The following is a 22,303-nucleotide window of genomic DNA, read 5'->3' as shown; positions in this document are numbered from 1 at the left end:
CCAGATCATCGACGCAGATACCACCATCACACGAGAGGACACCACCCACCAGGTGCATGGTTTATACTCCTGTGACTCTGCCAACGTTGTCCACCTCATACGTTGCAGGAAAGGATGCCCCAGAGCATGGTACATTGGCGAGACCATGCAGACACTGCGACAACGGAAAACGGACACCGCGCAACAATCGCCAGACAGGAGGGTTCCCTCCCAGTCGGGGAACACTTCAGCAGTCAGGGACATTCAGCCACCGACCTTCGGGTAAGCGTACTCCAAGGAGGCCTTCGAGACACACGACAACGCAAAATCGTCGAGCAGAAATTGATAGCCAAGTTCCGCACCCATGAGGACGGCCTCAACAGGGATCTTGGGTTCATGTTACGCGACACGTAAGCCCACCAGCGAAAAATATCTATGTGTTTTTAATATAACGGGTCATTTGCTGGCTTTCTGTGCCTTCCGGATGTTTCTGCCTCTCTCTGTTTTTTTTTCCTGTTTGTTTTTTTTTTGAATGTATATTCGGGGGTTCTGTAGGTAACACCTCTCTGTCTGAACACGGTGATTGCCTTGGCAACGGGCAGTTGCAAAGGCTGTCTGTAATCACCATGTATTGTTCTGTGATTTATAAATGCGTAGGCTTCGAGGAGCTCCTGACATTTACCTGAGGAAGGATGAAGCCTCCGAAAGCTTGTAGATTTCAAATAAAATCGTTGGACTATAACTTGGTGTTGTAAAATTGTTTACAATTGTCAACCCCAGTCCATCACCGGCATCTCCACATCATGGGAATTTAAAATTAGGTTTGAACGAGGTTAGCACTCCTTGTGCCATTATCCTCTGCCATCTAATCCCTCTTCACCAGATCACCCCTTACGAGCAATGCCACGAGAGGTCGGCCAGTCTGTAATAAAAATACAGTCGGACTGGTTCACTCGCGGTACATCAGTGGGCCAGTTTACATATTGGAACGAGATTAACCAGGGTGTTCTCTAGCTCACTTGTGAGCAGCACCAGTGGAGATTCTTAACCCCAATAATTTACCGTTATTTAATGCTGCTGCCACTCTTTAATCCCCGCATATATTCGACATCAAAAACAACTTGCAATTATATGGCGCCTTTAATGTGGTAAAACGTCCCAAGATGCTTCACAGGAGCGATCATCAAACAAACTTTGACACCGAGCAACATCAGGAGATATTAGGACAGGTGATCAAACGTTTGGTCAAAGAGGTAGTTTGTCAGCATCGTCTTAAAGGAGGCGAGAGAGGTCGAGAGGCGGAGAGATTTCGAGAGGAAATTCCAGAACTTGGAGCCTCGGCAGCTGAAGGCACGGCCGCCAATGGTGATCCTGGAAAAGTGAGCAGTTTTGGCAGAGGAGATCAGGACCCGATAGTGCTTTATGTGGTCCAGCCAGATCTGGCGATGAATGGCTGAACGAATTGTCCAGCATAAACTTTCCAGTCTGCGTCCCCTGTACTTAAGGGAGCGGAGACAGGGGCCGGACCAGGGGGAGCGACCCGGGTGAGAGAGAATGATGGTTTTAATGGGGACAAGGGAAAGAAAGGTGGAGGTGAGGTTGTGACTGAGCAGATCATTAGCAACAGAAATTTCGTGGTGAATGGAGGGGCAAAGGCTAGACAGTTGTGAATATGAAATTGCCTTTATAAGTGATTTGGTGGAGAGTTTGTTCCAGGGACGAACACAGAAAGAAGTGCAGTTGGGAGGGGGTGTGGCGATACGGTTGGAGAGGGATCCAACTTCGTGGTCAGAAATGTCCGTATCCGTGATTGACACGATAGGAGTGGAGAGGTCACGTGAGATGGCAAGGTCGAGGTGGTGGCTATGAATATGAATGGGGAATTTAAATGCAGGGAGAGCGACCGTATGGTAAAGGATTGGTTAGCTAACAGGAAACAGAGAGTGGGCATAAATAGGTCATTTTCAGCTTAACAAGTTGTAGGAAGTCGAGTGCCACAGGGATCAGTGCTTGGGTCTCAACTATTTACAATCTATATCAATGACTTGGATGAAGGGACCGAATGTGTAGTTGCTAAATTTGCTTATGACACAAAGCTAGGTCGGAAAGTAAGTTGTGAAGGGGACATAAGGTGTCTACAAAGGGATATAAATAGGTTAAATAGGTTGAGTGGGCAAAAAATTGGCAGATGGTGTATAATGTGGGAAAATGTGAACTTGTCCACTTTGGCAAGAGGAATAGAAAAGCAGTACATTACTTAAATAAAGAGTGATTGCCGAACTCTGAGGTACAGAGGGATCTGGATGTCCTAGCACATGAATCACAAAAAGGTGGTATGCAGGTACAGCAAGTGATTCGGAAGGCAAATGGAATGTTGTCATTTATTGCAAGGGGAATGGAATATAAAAGTGGAGATATTTTGCTACAGTTGTACAGGCATTGGTGAGACGACATCTAGAATACTGTGTGCAGTTTTGTTCTCCTTATTTAAGAAAGGACATAATTACTTGGGAGGCGGTTCAGAGGAGGTTCACTCGACTGATTCCTGGATTGAGGGGGTTAACTTATGAGGAAAGATTGGACACGTTGTGCTGGTATACACTGGAGTTTAGAAGACTGAGAGGTGATCTTATTGAAACATATAAGATCATGAGGGGACTAGAATGGGCAGCTGCTGAGAGGATGTTTCCCCTTGTCGGAGAGACTGGAGAGACTCGGGCCACAGTTTAAAAACCAGGGGTCTCCCATTTTAGACAGAGATGAGGAGAATATTTTTCTCTCAGAGGGTCGTGAGTCTGTGGAACTCCCTTCCCCAGAGAGCGGGGGAGGCAGGGTCATTGAATATTTTTAAAGCTGAGTTGGATAGAATCGTGATTAACAAAGGAGTCAAATGTTATAGTCGGTGGACGGGAAAATAAGGTTGAGGTCACAATCAGATCAGCCATGATCTTATCAAATGACAGAGCAGGCTCGAGGGGCCGAATGGCCTCATACGAGTGAGGAATATGCCGCGCCATGAGGTTACAGATTGTGCTGGGATGCAATTCTGCTGCTGCTGCTGACGTCCCACAACACCCCCTGGATACCCAGTTCATATGTTCATATTAGAGATTAATGGAGGATAGGAGGGCAGTGAACCCAGAGGAGAGAAAAAATGATGAGTTGAGATGGAGATTGAAATCACCGAGGATGAGAAGTCTCTCGGTGCAGAGGTTGAGGGAGGAAAGCAGTGAAGATATCTCGGTGAGAAACGTGGCGTGGGATTTGGGTGGCGGTAGAGAACGAGGATTTTTTGGAGAGGTGAGTGGAGCGGAACGACGTGAGATGCTCAAAGGAGGAGAAGGTGCTAGAGGATTAGGGGGTCAGACATTGGTGTAATTTGGTGATAAGATGCACACCGCCACCGAGGCGGTCTGGGCGGGTCAAGTGATAGATATAACCAGGCGTCAGGCATAATTAAGGGGGAAGGTGTCATCACCCGTCAGCCAGGTTTCTGTCAAGGCCATGATATCGATGCAATCATCCACAGTGAGATCATGGATGGCAAGGGCTTTGATCACAATTGAACGGACATTCTGGAGGGAGATGCGGAGAGGGGCGGCGATAGCTGATCCGCTGGGAGAATCCACAGTGTCAGAGCTGCGAGGGGTGAGTGGGACAGGAAGGTTAGCCCGCAGCGGATACGTTGGGTTGGAAGGTCGGTGAGAGAGTAGGAAGGGGCAGTTGGGGTTGCTGCTCATAAGGAGGTCGCGACGAGTGTCTCGATGGGCCCTTCAGAGGATGTCAAGAGAGCCACAGAAGGAAGCTGTGGGATTATCTAAGAGGGAGTCAAGCCTGGGATGGCGGTAGGAGAGTAGGAAGGTGGAGGAGTGCTGAAGGGTTGGGATAGGGATTGGGGGGCAGAGTACCCGAGAGGGCAGAAATGAAAGGAGGCATGACGACAGGAGGGAATGGCCCAGGAGGGGTAAAGAGAAAAGAAGAAAAAAGGGGAAATAGAAGCGATGGGCTCGGGTCTGGAGCGGCAGCAAAAACACACACGTGAATGGACATAGGGAAACTGAGGTGACATAGGAGCGGTTACAGAGTAAGATTGGGATAGAAATATCCTGGTAATGAACAGGGAATAGAGGAGACAATAGGAGGGAGATCAAAGTTATCGTCAGTGATCCCGTGGTGGGATAAAGATGACGTAGATAGGGTGGAGTCAGCTTGGAACATCAACGAACTGATGTCCTGGTTCGGAGACAGGAGTGGAGGGAGAGAGAATCCAGACGCTATTTGAAGTACCAGAGAAGGCACTGCTGGAGGTATTTCCGTGAGAATGAAGAGCCCGGATGTGTGCAGAATCAATGGCGGGGCAGAAAAACGGTGGCGAAGTTGGAGGTCATTGTAAGATCCAGAAGCGGTGGAGAGATGGACGACGGCCCAGGAGAGTGAATTTCTGGCCAGGAATTCTCACTTCAGTAAAATAAAACTGAAAAACCAGTAGGACCAATGGGACAGTCATCAGCTCAGCAGATAACAGCAATGGTGGGGGTTGGGCTGTGGGCGAGACAAAGTTACTTTAAAACTTAAGCAACTGAATTGCAGATCAGAGTCACAGCAGCTGAGTCTTGCAGTGTAGTCCAGTGGAGATGCGTCGTCTTGACGGCAGAGAAGTCCAGGAATTGAGTATCCAAACTTGAGCAAAGATCCAGCGCTCAGTGATGAAAACAAAGAGCAGGCATGGTCGGGGGATGGGCAGTGGGCCCAGGTAACTTTAAACTTGCAGCTTGAACTTGTAGTTCGAGCTAAAATGCACCCACCATTGGAGCCAGGGGAACTTAAACAGTGGAAGAGAGGAGACTGGGGGAGAAAGGGCAAAGGATGGCAACGGATGACCAAGGATAGAGTTGCAGAGTAAAGGAGCTCCCCAGGGAGCAGCCAAACCTGGGCAGGATCTTAGCCTCAAGAATGTCCGGCTAATAGAGGAATAGGTGATCAATGTATCTTTACCATACCTCAGGTGTTTGGTGAATGCGACGGAAATCCAGGCACCACAGTCACAAGGATATATCTGCAGTTTCAGACGTACTTCCCTTTGGTTTAAACTTCTGATCGAGGCTACTGCACGGAGTCACAGACAATGCCTCGCGCCTCTTTGTGGAAGGGGGCAGACACTTGTATTCCTGGTAAATGTGGAGGAAGATCATTTAAAATGGGATTAATCTGTCCGTCAGTCTCATCTTCGTGGACACAGGAGGGCGGCTGGTGGGCGGTGACCAATGATGGGAGAATAATGGGCGGTCAGTGTGTGTCCCATTTCAAAGACAATCGTTCGTTCAAGAGGAAAACCATTCACCGGGGTTAAAATAAGTTACCATTGTTGGAAAATAACTGTGGTTCTCTATAGGTTTTATCATTAAACAATGATAATATGGCTATTACAGGCATTATGGGTAAGTGGAGTTCGCTTCGGAACATCGGAACATGAAAAGGCCATTCAGCCCCTCGAGCCTCTATTTTTTTTTCTGTTCCAGTATTTATCCAATTCCCTTTTGAGAGTTACTATTCAATCTGATTTCACTGTCCTTTCAGGCCATGGATTCCACATCATTACAAAGATCTGTATTAAAACAATGTTTCTTCATGTCGCCTCTGGTTCTTGTGCCAATCACCTTAAATCTGTGGCTTTCGTTCCCGACCCAACTGCCAATGGAAACAGTTTCTCCTTGTTTATTCTGTCAAAATTGTTCATGATTTTGAACACCTCTATCAAATCTCGACTTAACCTTCTCGGCACTAAGGAGAACAATCCCAGCTTCTCCAGTCTTTCCACACAACTGAAGTCCTTCATCTCTGGTACCATTTTAGTAAATCTCTTCTGCACCCTCTCTAAGGCCTTCACATCCTTCTTCCTGTGTGGTGCACATAACTGAACACAATTGTCCAGCTGAGGCCAAACCAGTGTTTTATAAATGTTCAGCATAACTTCTTTGCTTTTGTACTCTATGCCTCTGTTAATAAAGCCCAGGATCCAATGTGCTTTTTCAACAGCCTTTTTAACTTGCCCTGCCAACTTGAAACATTTGTGTGCATAACTCCCCAGGTCTCTCTGTTCCGGTACCCAGTTTAAAATTGTACCATTTAGATTATATTACCTCTCCTCATTCTTCCTAACAAAATGTATCACTTCACATTCTCTGCATTAAATTTCATCTGCCATGCGTCTGCCCATTTTACCAGTCTATCCATGTCCTCCTGAAGTCTGTTGCTATCCTCCACATTGTTTCTTGCATTCCTGAGTTACGTATCATCTGCAAACTTTGAAATTATACCCTGTGTACCGAAGTCCAGGCTATGAATGTATATCACATAGAGCAATGGTCCTAACACCAACCCCTGAGGAACACCACTGTATACTTCCCATCTGTCTGCAAAACAACCGTTCACCACTCCTTTCTGCTTGCTGACCCTAAGCCAATATTTTATCCAAGCTGCCACTGTCCCTTTAATCCAATGTGCTTTAATTTTCCAAACAGGTCTATTATGTGGTACTTCATGAAAGGCCTTTTGAATGTCCATGTACACAACATCAACCCCGCTGCCCTGATCAACCCTCTCGATTACTTCATCAAAGAACTCAATCAAGTTTGTGAAACGCGATTTTCCGTTGACAAATCCATGCTGACATTCACTTATTAGTCAATTCTTTTCCAAGTGCAAATTAATGTTGTCGTGTATTATTGTCTCTAAAAGTTTCCCCACCACTGACGTTAGGCTGATTGGCCTGTAATTGCCGGGTTTATCACTCGCCCCTTTATTGAACATTGGTATAGCAATTGCGTTCCTCCAATAATCTGGCATTGCCCCATGTCGAAGGAGGGTTGGAAGATTGTGGCCAGAGCCTCTGCAATTCCTACCCTTACTTCCGTCAGTCACATCGGATGGATCTCGTTTGGATCGGGTGATATTTCTATTTTGAGTGCTGCCAAACTTTCAAGTACCTCCTCTTTATCTATTTTTGCCCTATCTGATATCGCTGCTACCTCCTCCTTTACTGTGACAGTGGCAGCATTCGCTTCTCTCTTGAAGACTGATGCGAAGTATTCATTTAGTACCTCAGCCTTGCCCGCTGCCTCCACAAGAAGATCTTTTTTGTCCCAAATCAGTCGCACGCTTCCTTTGACTGCCCTTTTATTCATTGCTTTATCAGCCACCGTGTATCCTTTCTGACCATTGTATAATCAGCCCTTATGTATCGTGACTGACCATTGTATTATCAGACCCCATGTACCCTCACTGACAATTGTATTCTCAGGTTGCTGTATTTTTACTGACCATTATATTTTCAGCCCCACCTATCCTTCTGGAACATTGCATTATCAGCCCCATGTATCCTCACTGACCATTGTATTATCAGCCCCATCTATCCTTAATGACCATTGAATTATCAGCACCATGTATCCTAACTGACCGTTGCATTATCAACCCCAGATATCCTGACTGACCATTGTGTTATCATCCTTCGGTATCCTGAGTTACCATTGTATTATCATCCTCTTGTATCCTTACTCACCATTCCATTATCAGAGTCATGTATCCTTGAAGACAATTGCATTATCATCCACCTGCATCCTTTCTGACCATTGTATAATCAGCCCCATGTATGCTAACTGACCATTGTATTATCATTCTCCTGTATCCATACTGACAATTGTAATCTCAGACCCCGTGTTTCCTTAATGACCATTGTATTATCATCGCTCATTTATCCGTAGCTACCATTGTATTATCAGCCTCATTTATCCTGACTGACCATTACCTTATCAGACACCATGTTTCCTTACCGACCATTGTATTATCAGCCCCCATGTATCCTTAATGACCATTATTTTATCAGCACCCATTTATCCTGACTGACCATTGTATTAACAGCCCCCATGTATCCTTATTCACCATTGTATTATCAGCCCCCATGTATCCTTACTGACCATTTTATTATCATCTCAATGTATCCTTACTGACAATTGTTATATCAGGTCCCATGTATCCTTACTGGCCATTATTTGATCTGCTTCTATCAATCATTTTTGTCTTTCGCACTTTTGCGAAGTCCAACCCAGAAACTGATTTTAAAAATTCTGAAATTGCCGGCTGAATTCGTATCACAAAAATAATCTGAACCTTGTCAGTGAAGCTGTTCTTTCTTCACATCAGTACTGTAAGACTGCAGGATTCATATGTTCTTCCTTCACGATTTTGTTTGAAGTAATATTTCGAATTATCGGTCCCATCACTTCATGTCAGTAAAATACTTGTTTACCTATAATTGACAATATAGAGTGATGGTGTTAAGGGATTAATCTAACCTGTTTCTTCAGTGACTGTAATTAATGTCAGTCAGTGTGTCGTTTAATTGTCTCACTGGTGAGTTCCCCCAAGATATAAATAGGGTCTGTTTTCAAGGCGTCACATCAGAGTGTTTGATGCGGCTCTGCCTCCAGGTCAAACAGTGATCATTGGATCTCACAGATAATGAAAGAATGTTCTGGTATGTTCCAACTGAGCTTCGGATTCTGTGGGCACTCTATGATGCACAAAGAATTTACTATCCGCTCCTCGCTGCTGTTGGTGTTCCTGGTAAGTCATTATTTCAGCAAATAATTCTGTCAACCATGTTTAACTGTATTTACTGTCCTTGTCCTTTAGACCCGGTTATTAATTGTATTCAGTGTAAGCCTCTTGTTCAATGTCTGGTAATGCACCTTGTTTCCTTCATGTAACATGTGAACAGTTGCCGATTCACTGGTCCCAGTCCAATGAACAGTCTGTCCTTTTCATTACATTTCATTACTTTCTTCAACTGATGGTCATTTTTTTAGGATTTGACTGTTATTTGAGTCTCGTACACAAGGAATGTTGGTGGACGGTTCTCTTCATTGAACAGTTTGCCCTCTGCTCTTTGCACTGAACCCGAGTATCGGATCAGAAATATGTGTTCATAGGTAACAGGAGTTTTAAGGTCTGCTGGTTATAGTTAATGACACTGATCTGTGGAAACCAGCGCTAACAGACAGATCACCAACACACTCTGAAATATTGGACAATATCCAATAATGATTCAGCTCCAGGCAGCTGTCTTACTTTCAAACGTCTCCCGCTCTGCCTTATGGTCATTGGTGTTAGATGGTCAGGACAGGCTTTAAACTATAATATTTGTTCCAGTAAATTATTTATTCAGTTATGTTTGAGTTGATTGATTTCCACTGTTTTCATTTGGTCCCGTTCCCGTGGGCCACATTACAGGAGATCTCAGTGATGTCCACATGGACTATCTAACATCTACTGTTGAAGCGCACTGGGACGTTTTACTATGTTAAAGGCGCTATATAAATGCAAATTGTTGTTGTTTATTCAGTTATGTTTGAATTCATTTATTTCCTTTGGTTTTGATTTAATCCCATTCCTTCAAATCACTTTGAAATTCCCAACTGTTTCACCTTTGACCCTCCATTCGCCACGATACTTCTGCAGCTACTGATCTGCTCAATCTCACCTTCACCTCCACCTTTGAACCCTTGACCCCAGTGAACCCTTTACTCTCTCTCACCCTGTTCGTTCTCCTTGGCACGACTTCCATCGTTGCTCCTTAAGGTCCAAGGGACGCAGATTTGAACACTTCTGGCGCACATCTGGATAAGCCATTAATCGCCAGATCTCGCTGGACCTCATCAAGCACTATCGGGACCTGCTCTCCTCTGTTAAAACTGCTCACTATTCCAGGATCACCCGGGAATGCGAAGATGACCCGGCTTCTCTTCACTACAAACCGTCTTCTTAAACCCCTCTTCCCTGCCTCGTCCACCCTCACTTCCTTCAAGTGCGAGGAGCTCATGGACTTCTTTGTCACTAAGATTGAGACCATTCATTCAGCTGCCTCTGCCGCTTCTCTACCTTCCTCCAGTCCACCGAGCCAATCTTCCCGAAGTTCCCTGCCCCCCAGCCCTAACCCTGAATCCACATCTTTCTCTTGTTTCTCTTCTATCTCCCCTCATGCCCTCTCCGAGCTCATCTTGACCATGAAACCAATCTGCTGCTCCCTCGGCCCTTTTCCCACTGAACTGCTGACCACCCAACTTCCCTTCCTGATCCCCATGCTAGCTGATATTGTAAACGATTTTAGGGCCTGGACTATAGTCAGTCAAAGATGTATGTTGTCGGTTCGTTAATCAAAGTGATTATTTAATGATTTACATAATTCTTACAAGCATCAAACAAATCAAACAATACATACAAACTTAAAACCAAGGATTTCAGCCTCAAGGCAGAAGATCGATCAGCTCTCTCTCTCTCTCTTGAAGTTTTCTTCTTTTGTTGTTGGACGTCCTTCCTCCAGGCGAAGCTTCTTAAGGTTCCTACAACGACATTAAAGAGTCTGCCACGATGTCCCATCTTTATATGATTTTGCCAGTTGGGGTGTGAGTAAAAGTTAAGAGAATTCCCATTTTGGCCACTCACCCACTATTGCATTGACAATGGACTGTTGGCTGGGCCAATCAAAACCAGGTGACCCCAGGTGCAGCCTTTCCACCGTGTGAAACCACCGAGTGAAACCATCGAGTGAAACCACCGTGTGAACCCACCGTGTGAAACCACCGAGTGAAATCACCGTGTGAAATCACCGAGTGAAACCACTGTGTGAAACCACCGAGTGAAATCACCGTGTGAAATCACCGAGTGAAACCACCGAGTGAAACCACTGTGTGAACCCACCGAGTGAAACCACCGTGTGAAATCACCGTGTGAAATCTCCAACAGCCTTTTCCCCGTGTGAAACCAGGTGTAAGTAACTTGAATTGTCTCTCCCAAAGATTTCAAACTCTCTCAGCACTATTTTTCCAAGTTGCTATTTGTTCAGGTTCCCATCAGTTGTTTTGAGAACCAAAAGCCTGTTCGAATCTTCTCGAAGTTTCTGCACATTGCTGCCTTTGCAGTTTAAACTTACAATGTCCAAATGTAATATCTAAAGGGGCGAAGTTAACCCTTTCCTTCCCGGTTCTCTTTTGTCTGGTACTGTCACCTTCCTTTCAAATCTCCCGTATTCCCCCTTCCTCAAAAAAAACATCCATGACCTCTCTGTCCTTGCAAATTACCGCCCCCGTCTCCAACCTCCCTTTCCTCTCCTGAAACTTGTTGTCACCTCCCAAATACATGCCTTTCTTGCCTGAAACTGCACCAGTAACCTCTCCAATCAGGTTCCTGCCCCTGCAACAGCGCGGAATCGGGCCGAATCAAAGTCACAAATCACATCCTATGTGACTGACCGTAGTAAACTATCCCTCTTCATCCTTTGACACGGGAGACCACACCATCCACCTCAAACGCCTCTCGTCCGTTGTCCAACAGGTTGGGACTGCCCTCGCCTGGTTCCATTCCTATTCATCCAGGCTTCTTCAGAGAATCTCCTCGATCGGCATATCTTCCCGCCCCCGCACCGTTATCTCTGGAGTCACCCAAGGAACAATCCTCCTATTTCACATCTGCAAGCTTCCCCTCGGCGACATCCTCCGAAAGCACACTGTCAGATTCCAGGTGTACACTCACACCCAGCAGTAACTCAGCACCGCCTCTCCCGGTCCCTTCACTGCCTCTGATTTGTCAATTGTAAACAATTTTACAACACCAAGTTATAGTCCAGCAATTTTATTTTAAATTCACAAGCTTTCGGAGACTTCCTCCTTCCTCAGGTAACTTGATGTTGTAAAATTGTTTACAATTGTCAACCCCAGTCCATCACCGGCATCTCCACATCTGATTTGTCAGACTGCTTGTCCGACGTTCGGTCCTGGATCAGCAGAAATTTCGTCCATTTAAACATTGCGAAAATTGAAGCCATTGTCTTCGGCCCCGATCACAAATTCCGTTCCCTCGCTATTGATTCCATCCCCCTCCCTGGCCAGGATCTTAGGTTAAATCGGTCTAGTAGGCGTTCTACTTCATCTCCTAACCCAAGGCCACTTAGGGCATTGTAACTTCCAACTGCCGACCCACGACAGGCCCTGGATTGGAGCTGGGGCCTGCTGGTGGTTTTGGTTTCCTTCCACACCGGGGCGGTCCTTTACAACAAACCCTCTCCGCAGCAGAAAGTTCTGTTGCAAGGAAAGTACATAAGAATATAAGAAACAGGGGCAGGAGTAGACCATCCGGCCCCTCGTGCCTGCTCCGCCATTCAATAAGATCATGGCTGATCTTCGAACACAACTCCACCAGTAATTAGATTCTGTCCCTGGATTCAATAATAACGCTGAACATTTCACCCTAAATTCGACCAGGCTGCTGCTTTTACTCTCAGTCTGAAGTAGAATTCCCTGTTTTTCTCTTCCTGACAGTGAACTTCGTGACGATTGTGATCCTGTCTCGAGGAGGGTGCGGTCTCTCCAAATGTGTCACCCGTTACCTGGTGTCCATGGCAGCGGCCGATCTACTGGTCGTTATCACTGATCTGATATTCAGGCAAATTCCTATTCTTTATTCGACTCAGTTTCAGTTCATTTGGAACTTTAAAGTGTGTAATATCCACGCCGTCCTGCTTTACGCAGCCACAGACTGTTCTGTCTGGTTCACAGTCACTTTCACCTTTGATCGATTTGTGGCCATTTGTTGCCAGAAGCTGAAAACTAAATATTGCACCGAGAAAACGGCGGCTGTGGTTCTGGGAACAGTGAGTGTGCTGTTCTGTGTGAAGAACACTTTCTGGTACTTTATGTATGGAGGTAAATATTGGATTAGCAATTCTCCCTGGTTTTGTTATATATCACGGGATGTTAGTTATTCACAGGTGTGGGCAGTAATTGAATTCCTTCATTATATTTTAACACCATTTGTTCCATTTGTTCTGATTCTGCTGCTCAATGCTTTCACCGTCAGACACATTTTAGTGTCGAGCAGAGTCCGCAGGAGACTCCGGGCCCACAGCAGTGGGGAGAGTCCCAGTGACCCAGAGATGGAGAAGAGAAGGAAATCCATCATTTTACTGTTTGTTATTTCGGCGAATTTTATCCTGTTATGGGCGGTGTTTCTGTTGTATTCTGTATGGAAACGATTGGATCTGTTAGACTTTATTCCTGTGTATCTACCTGAATTTGTACAAGAACTGGGATTTATGCTCCAGCTCCTGAGTTGCTGCACCAACACGTGTATTTATGCCGTGACCCAGACTAAATTCAGAGAGGAGTTGAAGAATGTGGTGAAATATCCCTTTACTGGAATTGTTAAATTCATTAAATAATGAGAAGACTTTCCATCATCACAAGATGTTGGTCTGGTGTTCTGCCCAATCCCCTCATCTCTGGGATACAAACACAGTGAGGCCTGTTTTCATCTTTTACCGCCCGGATTTAGTGACTAACAGGGACGGTAGAGGTGAGGAAGTCCGTGGAGATCAGTCCCGCTTGATTCCTGCTGGTTTTTAGTCCCGCTCAGTCCTCTGGTGCGGCCTGGGGCGGGTGTATGAAGCTCCCGTCCGCCAGGCTCTTGTTTCATGTGTTTACACAAGGCGGGCGGGCGGGACACACATGCAGCCCGTGGAGTGAGGACCAGAGAATCATATTTTAAGAATCATTTTACGTCTCCTTAGGAACAGAGGAACAGGAGTCGGCCATTTAACCCCTCGACCGTGTTCCCCCATTCTATTAGTTCAAGTTCGATCTGTATATTAACTCCATTTACCCGCCTTGGATTTGTAACACTTAATACCCGCGCCTAACAAAAATCGATCAATCTCAGTTATGAAATTTTCAATTGATCCCCAGCCTCAACAGCTTTTTGGAGGAGAGGGTTCCAGATTTCCACTGCCCTTTGTGTGATGAAATGATTCCTGACATCACCCCTGAACGGACTACCTTTAATTTTAAGGTTATGGCCCATTGTTCTGGACTCCCCCACCAGAGGAAATAGTTTCTCTCTATCTTCCCCATCAAATGCTTTAATCATCTTAAATACGACCATTAGATCAGCCCTTAATCTTCTATACTGAAGGGAATACAAGCCTGGTCTGTGCAGTCTGTCCTCATAATTTAAACTTTTTAGCCCCGGTATCATTCAGGTGAATCTGTGCTGTACCCCTCCAAGGCCCATATATCCTTCCTGAGGTGCGCTGCCCAGAACTGAATGCACTCTCCAGATGGGGTCTAACCAGAGCTCAGCACAGCTTTAACATAACTTCCACCCTTTGTGTTCCAGCCCTTTTTGATCAGGCTCAAAGTTCCATTTGTCTTTTCAATTATTTTTTGGACCAATTCTTCAGCTTTTAGTGATTTCTGGACTTGGACCCCACAATCTCTCTGCTCTTCCGCAGTCCCGAGCATCTCACCATTTAGATACCCTGATCTATCTTTCTTAGGTCGAAAGTGTATGACCTCACACTTTTCCACATTGAACTCCATCTGCCACAGTTTTGCCCATTCATTTAATCTTTCAACGTCCCTTTGCAACTATCTGCTCCCATCTACAATATTTATTGTGCTTCCTGACTTACTGTCGTCAGCGAACTTCGGCTGTCTATTCCTTCATCCAAGTCATTTATAAATACAGTGAAAAGCTGAATCCCCAGTACAGATCCCTGGGGACACCACTGGTCACATCCTGCTGATTTGAGTCCATATCCATTATCCCCACTCTCTGTCTCCTACCTCCTAACCAATTCCCTTTCCAAGCCAATGGGTTGTCTCCAATTCCATGCACTCTCGATTTTGTCAACAGACTCTTATATGGAACCTTGTCGAACGCCTTCTGGAAGTTCATATAAATAACATCCATAGACACTCCTAATCTACCACGTTAATTAGCTCCTCAAAAAAATCAACTGGCTTCGTTCGACATGGTAGCAGGACAGGTAGATAAGGTGGTTAAGGAGGCAGATGGAATGCTTTCCTTTATTAGCTGAGGCACAGAATAAAACAGCAGGGATGTTATGCTGGAATTGTATAAAACACTAGTTAGGCCACAGCTTGAGTACTGCGCACAGTCCTGGTCACCACATTACAGGAAGGATGTAATTGCACTCGAGAGGGTGCAGAGGAGATTTACAAGGATTTTGCCAGGATTGGAGAATTTTAGCTGTGATGACAGATTGGATAGTCTGTGGTTGTTTTCCTTGAAACAGAGGAGGCTGAGGGGTGATTTGATTGAGGTGTACAAAATTATGTAGGGCCTAGGTACAGTGGATCAGAAGGACCTATTTCCCTGAGCGGAGGGATCAATAACCAGGGGGCATAGATTTAAATTGATTAGTAGAAGGATTAGAGCGAAAATGAGGAAAATATTTTCAACCACAGGGCGGTGGGGGCCTGGAACTCACTGCCTGAGAGGGCGGTAGAGGCAGAAACCCTTAACTCATTAAAAAAATACCTGGATGTGCACCAGAAGAGCCGTGACCTGCAGGGCTACGGACCAAACTCGGGAAAATGGGATTAGGCTGGGTGGCTCGTTTATCAGCCGGCGCGGACACGATGGGCCGAATGGCCTCCATCTGTGCCGTAAATTTTCGATAATTCTATGATTCTAAGAGGTCCAGGATCAATTTACAGCTTATTGAGTAAGACTTGTCACTGTCCCGGACACTCCCTGTCCCTCGGTATCTGTGTCCGGGGAGAAGCTGATGGATTTGTGTTACCTTCTTCAGGTGAATCTTTGTGTTCATCGAGGTGATGGGTGTCAGAGCCTGGAAATGGGACATTTAATCAGTCCGAGCACCTCTTGTCAGTATCCGGGACTCCCAGGTCAGGCACAGAGCAGTTTACATACAACAACAACAACTTGCATTTATGTAGCGCCTTTAACATAATAAAAGTTCCCAAGGCGTTTCACAGGAGCGATTATCAAACAAAATTTGACACTGAGCCACATAAGTAGATATTAGGACAGGTGACCAAAAGCTTGGTCAAAGAGGTAAGATTTAATGAGCGTCTTAAAGAAGGAAAGAGAGGCGGAGATGCGGAGAGGTTTAGGGAGGGAATTCCAGTGATTCGGGTCAAGGCAGCTGAAGGCACGGCCGCCAATGGTGGAGTGATTTAGGACAAGGGCAGAAATCTCGGAGGGTTGTAGGGCTGGAGGAGGATACAGAGATAGGGAGGGGCGAGGCCGTGGAAGAATTTGGAAACAAGGATGAGAAGTTTAAAATCGAGGTGTTCCCAGACCGACCAAAAGCAAGCACAGGGGGTGATGGATGAACAGGAATTGGTGCGAGGTGGAATACGGGGAGCAGAGTTTTGGATCAGCTCAAGTTTATGGAGGGTGGAAGATGAGAGGCCGGCCAGGATGCATTGGAATTATCAAGTCGAGAGGTAACAAATCATGGATGAGGGTTTCAGCAACAGATGAGCTGAGGTGAGCTGGAGATGCGCAATGTTATGGAGGTGGAAGGAGGCGGTCTTGGTGATGGAGAGGATATGTGAGTAAATCTCTCTCTACACTGTCCCATCAAACACTCCCAGGGCAGGTACAGCACGGGTTAGATACAGAATAACGCTCCTTCTGCACTGTCCCATCAAACACTCCCAGGGCAGCGACGGCACGGTTTACATTTTTTTTTTCGTTCATAGGATGTGGGCATCGCTGGCAAGGCCAGCGTTTATTGTCCATCACTAATTGCCCTTGAGAAGGTGGTGGTGAGCCGCCTTCTTGAACCACTGCAGTCCGTCGGGTGAAGGTTCTCCCACAGCGCTGTTAGGAAGGGAGTTCCAGGATTTTGACCCAGCGACGATGAAGGGACGGCGATATATTTCCAAGTCGGGATGGTGTGTGACTTGGAGGGGAACATGGAGGTGGTGGTGTTCCCATGTACCTGCTGCTCTTGTCCTTCTAGGTGGTAAAGGTCGCGGGTTTGGGAGGTGCTGTTGAAGAAGCCTTGGCGAGTTGCTGCAGTGCATCCTGTGGATGGTACACACTGCAGCCACAGTGCGCCGGTGGTGAAGGAAGTGAATATTTAGGGTGGTGGATGGGGTGCCAATCAAGCGGGCTGCTTTGTCCTGGATGGTGTCGAGCTTCTTGAGTGTTGTTGGAGCTGCACTCACCCAGGCAAGTGGAGAGTATTCCATCACACTCCTGAATTGTGCTTTGTTGATGGTGGAAAGGCTTTGGGGAGTCAGGAGGTGAGTCACTCGCCGCAGAATACCCAGCCTCTGACCTGCTCTTGTAGCCACAGTATTTATGTGGCTGGTCCAATTTGATTCTGGTCAATGGTGACCCCCAGGATGTTGATGGTGGGGGATTCGTCGATGGTAATGCCGTTGAATGTTAAGGGGAGGTGGTTAGACTCTCTCTTGTTGGAAATGGTCATTGCCTGGCACTTGTCTGGCGCGAATGTTACTTGCCACTTATGAGCCCAAGCCTGGATGTTGTCCAGGGCTTGCTGCATGCGGGCTCGGCCTACTTCATTATCTGAGGTGTTGTGAATGAAACTGAACACTGTGCAATCATCAGCGAACATCCCCAATTCTGACCTCATGATGGACTGTAGTGGAATCAACGGATATGGGGATCGGGCGGGAAAGTGGAGTTGAGGAAGAAGATCAGCCATGATCATATTGAATGGCGGAGCAAGCACGAGGGGCCGAATGGCCTACTCCTGCTGCTATTTCTTATGTTCTTATCTTCTTATACAAAATCACAGATGGCGTAATGAATGTTGATTTCAGATAGTAAGGATGGAGGGAGCAGGGAGAGTGTGTTGAATGGGGAATTTACAGCTGAGAATGCACAGGAGACGACCGAATATTCTACAGAAACACCAACAACTTGTATTTATACAGAGCATTTAACAAAGTAAAACATCCCAAGGTGCTTCACAGGAGTGAACTCAAATAAAATTTGATGGTAGAATTTGAAACTGGAGACATGAAACGAGAATTGTCTGTTCTGAAATTCTCTCCTGTAACTAAAGTAGGAACTTTGGTAAACTCCTTTTACAGGATATTAGAAGGGGAGGATTTACAGATGGGAAACTCAAACCAAACATCACGTCAAGGTCTGACAGTCACTCGATTCATCAGGACCTGAATATCATCGGCCTTTGGATATAGAAGGAAAAATCACCAATCACAGCAGTTAGAAACTGTACACGTGTTCTGTGTGTGAACATCCTTTCAGCCAATCGTACAGCCCATGAGACACAAACACAGACGTGCCGGGAATCAACAGTGTAAATGTGGGGACTGTGCGAAGGGATTCAGTTGCTGTAAACTCATCGACCCAGTCACACGGGGAGAGGCCGTTCGCCAGCTGAGTGTGGGAATGGATTCACTCGCTCATCTCACCTACTGCCACACCAGAATCTTCGTAATGGGGAGAATCCGTTCACCAGCTCTGTGTGGAAAGGGATTCACTCGATCATCCCATTTACTGACACACCGGCACAGTCACACCGGAGAGAGACCGGTTAGAGAAAAAGTACGAGGTAAACTAATGGGTCTTAAGGCTGACTAGTCCTCGGGAACTGATGGCTTGCATCCAAGGGTCTTAAAGGAAGTGGCTGCAGAGATAGTGGATTGGAAAACCGCAAACGTAACGCCCCTATTCAAGAAGGGAGTGAGACAGAAAGCAGGTAACTATAGACCAGTTAGCCTAACATCTGTCATTGGGAAAATGCTAGATTCCATTATGAAGGAAGTAGTAGCAGGACATTTGGAGACTCATAATACAATCAAGGAGCGTCAACGTGGTTTTATGAAGGGGAAATCATGTCTGACAATTTATTAGAGTTCTTTGAGAATGTAACGAGCAGGGTGGATAAAGGGGAACCAATGGATGCAGTATATTTGGATTTCCAAAAGGCATTCGATAAGGTGCCCCGTGAGTTGACGTTGACGTAATCCCCCCTTCCCCCTCGCCCCCCATGTTGATGATGAATTGGGAGAGGACATCAACGGTTAACAAGTGAGACGATTGACGGCTGATGAGAGTGACAAGTGCCGTGACTGTTTCGTCTCCATGAGACAGGAGATCAAGGATGCTGGACACAACATTCGCGCTCAGCTGGCCCATACTGGACTGAACATTGCCCAGCTGGCCCATACTGGACAGAACATTGCCCAGCTGGCCCATACTGGACTGAACATTGCCCAGCTGGTCCATACTGGACAGAACATTGCCGAGCTGACAAATATTCACAAGGCTCTCGTACATTTCATGGAGTTGAATGCGAGCACGGCTGTGCTGCACCCGAAGCCCGTGACACACCCCGTGCCACTTCCTGCCGCAGACAGAGTACAGGCCCAAGAGCCAGATGCTAATCCTGCACCTGACGCTACTTTTATTCATGTCCCCGTGGAACAGCAGCACTCCAGCTCCGAACTCCCTGATTACAGCCATTTTGTAAGGCACAGATTTCGTGCCCTTGGCTCAAGAGGGGCTCGATCACAGGGAGGGATGGGGGCCAGGAGGAAATAGGATGCTCCTCGAGTGAAGAGTTCGCCTCATCTTGTTCAGAGTGTCACAGCGACCCTCGAGCATGCCGCAAGGGGGCGTCTGTAAATCTCATTGCTGTTTGTTCGGTTGGTGTTTTGGTTGTTTGTTTTCATTCGCTTGTTGATATTTTGTGATGTAATGAATCTCTCCTGATTGTTTGTCTGATAATTTTTGTTGGTGCTGCTGCTGCCCTTCAAACTTAATCAGAAGTCATTTGTAATTGTTCGAAGATTTTCTGAATATAAACCATGTCAGCATCACAATTGCTTTCAAACAAGAAAATTAATGAGTTAACGTAATTTTTATTTAAAGTTTTGCACTACACACCTCAATGTTCACAATAAAGTTTTACAATAATTAACTGCCTCAAAATGTTAATGTAAAGTTTTGCACTAATTTTTTGATGCTGCAATTAAAGCTCACTGTTTCACTTTCAATCTCGCTTGTCCTGTTATCTGCTTTCCTGGGAGGGGGCGAGGAGGCAATTAACCATTTTCGTCGATGTCTAAAAGCATCAGCCACTGGGTGCTCTCCCGCTGCCCTGTCCCCTGCAGCCACGGTTTCCTCGGGGGTGGGGGTGGGGAAACCAACAATGGCCCCAGCAACATCCGGGTTGTCATCCTGCATCTCGTCCATTCCCAGCGGCATCTCGTCTTCCTGGTCAAAGGTCAGTCCTTCCCGCAGTGTAAAGTTGTGCAATGCGCATCAGACAACCACAACCCTGGACACCTTGACAGGTGAGTACGGCAAAGATCCCCCGACCTGTCCAAGTCTCGAAAGCGTGATTTCAGCTCCCCGATTCTCCTCTCCACGACTTGGCGTGAGCACACGTGGGCACGGTTGTTCCTCTCCTGAGCTGTACTATTGGTCCTGTGGTAGGGTGTCACCAGCCACGGCTTCAGCGGGTAGCCCTTATCACCTGAAATCCATCCAGATCCTTGCTGCTCTCCGGTGAAGGTATCATTGCAAGTCTGAGTGGCGAAGGACGAAGGCATCATGGGCACTTCCCTTGTGATCTGTATTTACACTCATGATCCACAGGTCGGCATCGCAAAGGATCCTCACATTTAACCAATTAAACCTCTTCCTGTTGTTGGTAGTGACAGGTGCCTCATTGGGTGCCTTGAACGTCACATGGAATCCGTCGACAGCCCCCTGTAATCTGGGAATCCAGCGATCCTGTGGAACGCGGTAAACCTTTCCCTTTGAGAATCCAGCGATCCTGTGGAACGCGGTAGATCTCTCCCTTTGGGGAATCCAGCGATCGTGTGGAACGCGGTAGACATCTCCCATTGGGGAATCCAGCGATCCTGTGGATCACGGTCGACCTCTCCCTTTACCGCGCTGGGGACATGTCAAGTTTGATCAACTGGGAAACCGCGCGGAATATCGCGCCCGTGACCTCATGAATCCACTCTCACAGGACTCTGGGTGATTGTGTATCTGTGACCTGATGAATACAGACTCCCGCAGGGCTCTGGGTAATGGTGTATCTGTGACCTGATAAATTCAGACTCTCACAGGGCTCTGGGTGATGGTGTATCTGTGACCTGATGAATTCAGACTCTCACAGGGCTCTGATGATGTTGCACATGTCACCAGGGCCTGACTGAAATGACCCACATGCCACTGACGAGGCCCTGCAGGAAGTAGAAGGTGGCTGAAGGTCCTCTTGTAACATCTCATAGAGGCGGCCGATTGCCTCCTTCCTAAAACGAAGTCTCCACACAGATATCTCTTCCGATAACAATGTGGTTGGTGTGGTGTATATGGACTTTCAAAAGGCGTTTGATAGAGTGCCGCACGGTCGGCTTATGATCACGATTGCGGCCCATGGAACAAAAGGGGCAGTAGCAGCATGGATATAGAATTGAATTTGGGACAGGAAACAGAGAGAAGTGGTGAACGGTTGTTTTAGGACTGGAGGGAGGTGGATAGTGGTGTTCCCCAGTGTGGGTCCTGGGACCACTGCTTTTATTGATATATATTAATGACTTGGACTTGGGCGTGCAGGGCTCAATTTCAAAATTTGCAGATGAAACAAAACTTGGAATGGTCGGAAACAGCGAGGAAGATAGTGATAGACTTCAAGAGGATATACACAGGCTGGTGGCATGGGCGGACACGTGGAAGGTGAAATTTAATGCAGAAAAATGCGAAGTGATACATTTTATTAGGAAGAATGAGGAGACGCAATATAAACTAAAGGGCACAAGTCTAAAACGGGTAGAGGAACAAAGAGATCGGAGGCTTTTTGTGCACAAATCTTGAAAGGTGGCAGGGCATGTTGAGAAACCGTTTCAAAAAGCAATGGGATCCTTGGCTTTATAAATAGAGGCACAAGTACAAAAGTATGGAAGTCATGATGAACCTTTATAGAACACTGGTTTGACCACAACTGGAGTATTGTGTCCAATTCTGGGCACCGCACTTTCGGAAATATGTGAAGGCCCTGGCGGGGGTACAGAAGAGATTTACTCGAATGATTCCAGGGATGAGGGACTTTAGTTACTTGAATGGACTGGAGAAGCTGGGGTTGTTCTCCTTGAAACAGAGAAGGTTGAGAGGAGATTTGATCGAGATATTCAAAATCATGAAGGGTCCAGACAGAGTCGATAGAGAAGAAGTGTTCCCATTGGTGGAAGGGTCAAGAACTAGAGGACATGGCTTTAAGGCGATTGACAAAAGAACCAAAGGTGAAAAACTTTTTTACACAGCGAGTGGTTCGGATCTGGAATGCACTGCCCGAGGGGGTGGTGGAGGCAGATTCAATCATGGCTGAAAAAATGCAGGGCCACGGGGACAGTGACGAGCTGGAATGTTCTTGCACAGGGCCGGTACATACTCGATGGGACGAATGGCCTCCTTTCGTGCTGAA

General features: G+C 46.4%; 1 protein-coding gene across 1 annotated transcript; it reads left to right on the top strand.

Moving 5' to 3' along the window:
* Positions 1 to 8,504: 8,504 nt before the first annotated feature.
* On the top strand, positions 8,505 to 13,249 carry LOC137315746 (probable G-protein coupled receptor 139). Its single transcript, XM_067980240.1, has 2 exons — positions 8,505 to 8,601; positions 12,351 to 13,249. Exons 1-2 carry the CDS (start codon positions 8,505 to 8,507, stop codon positions 13,247 to 13,249), a joined length of 996 nt encoding a protein of 331 aa, XP_067836341.1.
* Positions 13,250 to 22,303: the final 9,054 nt, after the last annotated feature.

The sequence above is a fragment of the Heptranchias perlo genome, unplaced genomic scaffold (genome assembly GCF_035084215.1).
Source record: "Heptranchias perlo isolate sHepPer1 unplaced genomic scaffold, sHepPer1.hap1 HAP1_SCAFFOLD_56, whole genome shotgun sequence".
Classification (NCBI taxonomy): Eukaryota; Metazoa; Chordata; class Chondrichthyes; order Hexanchiformes; family Hexanchidae; genus Heptranchias; species Heptranchias perlo.
The sequence above is the reverse complement of the archived record's forward strand: the minus strand, read 5'-3'. Positions and strand labels throughout refer to the sequence as shown.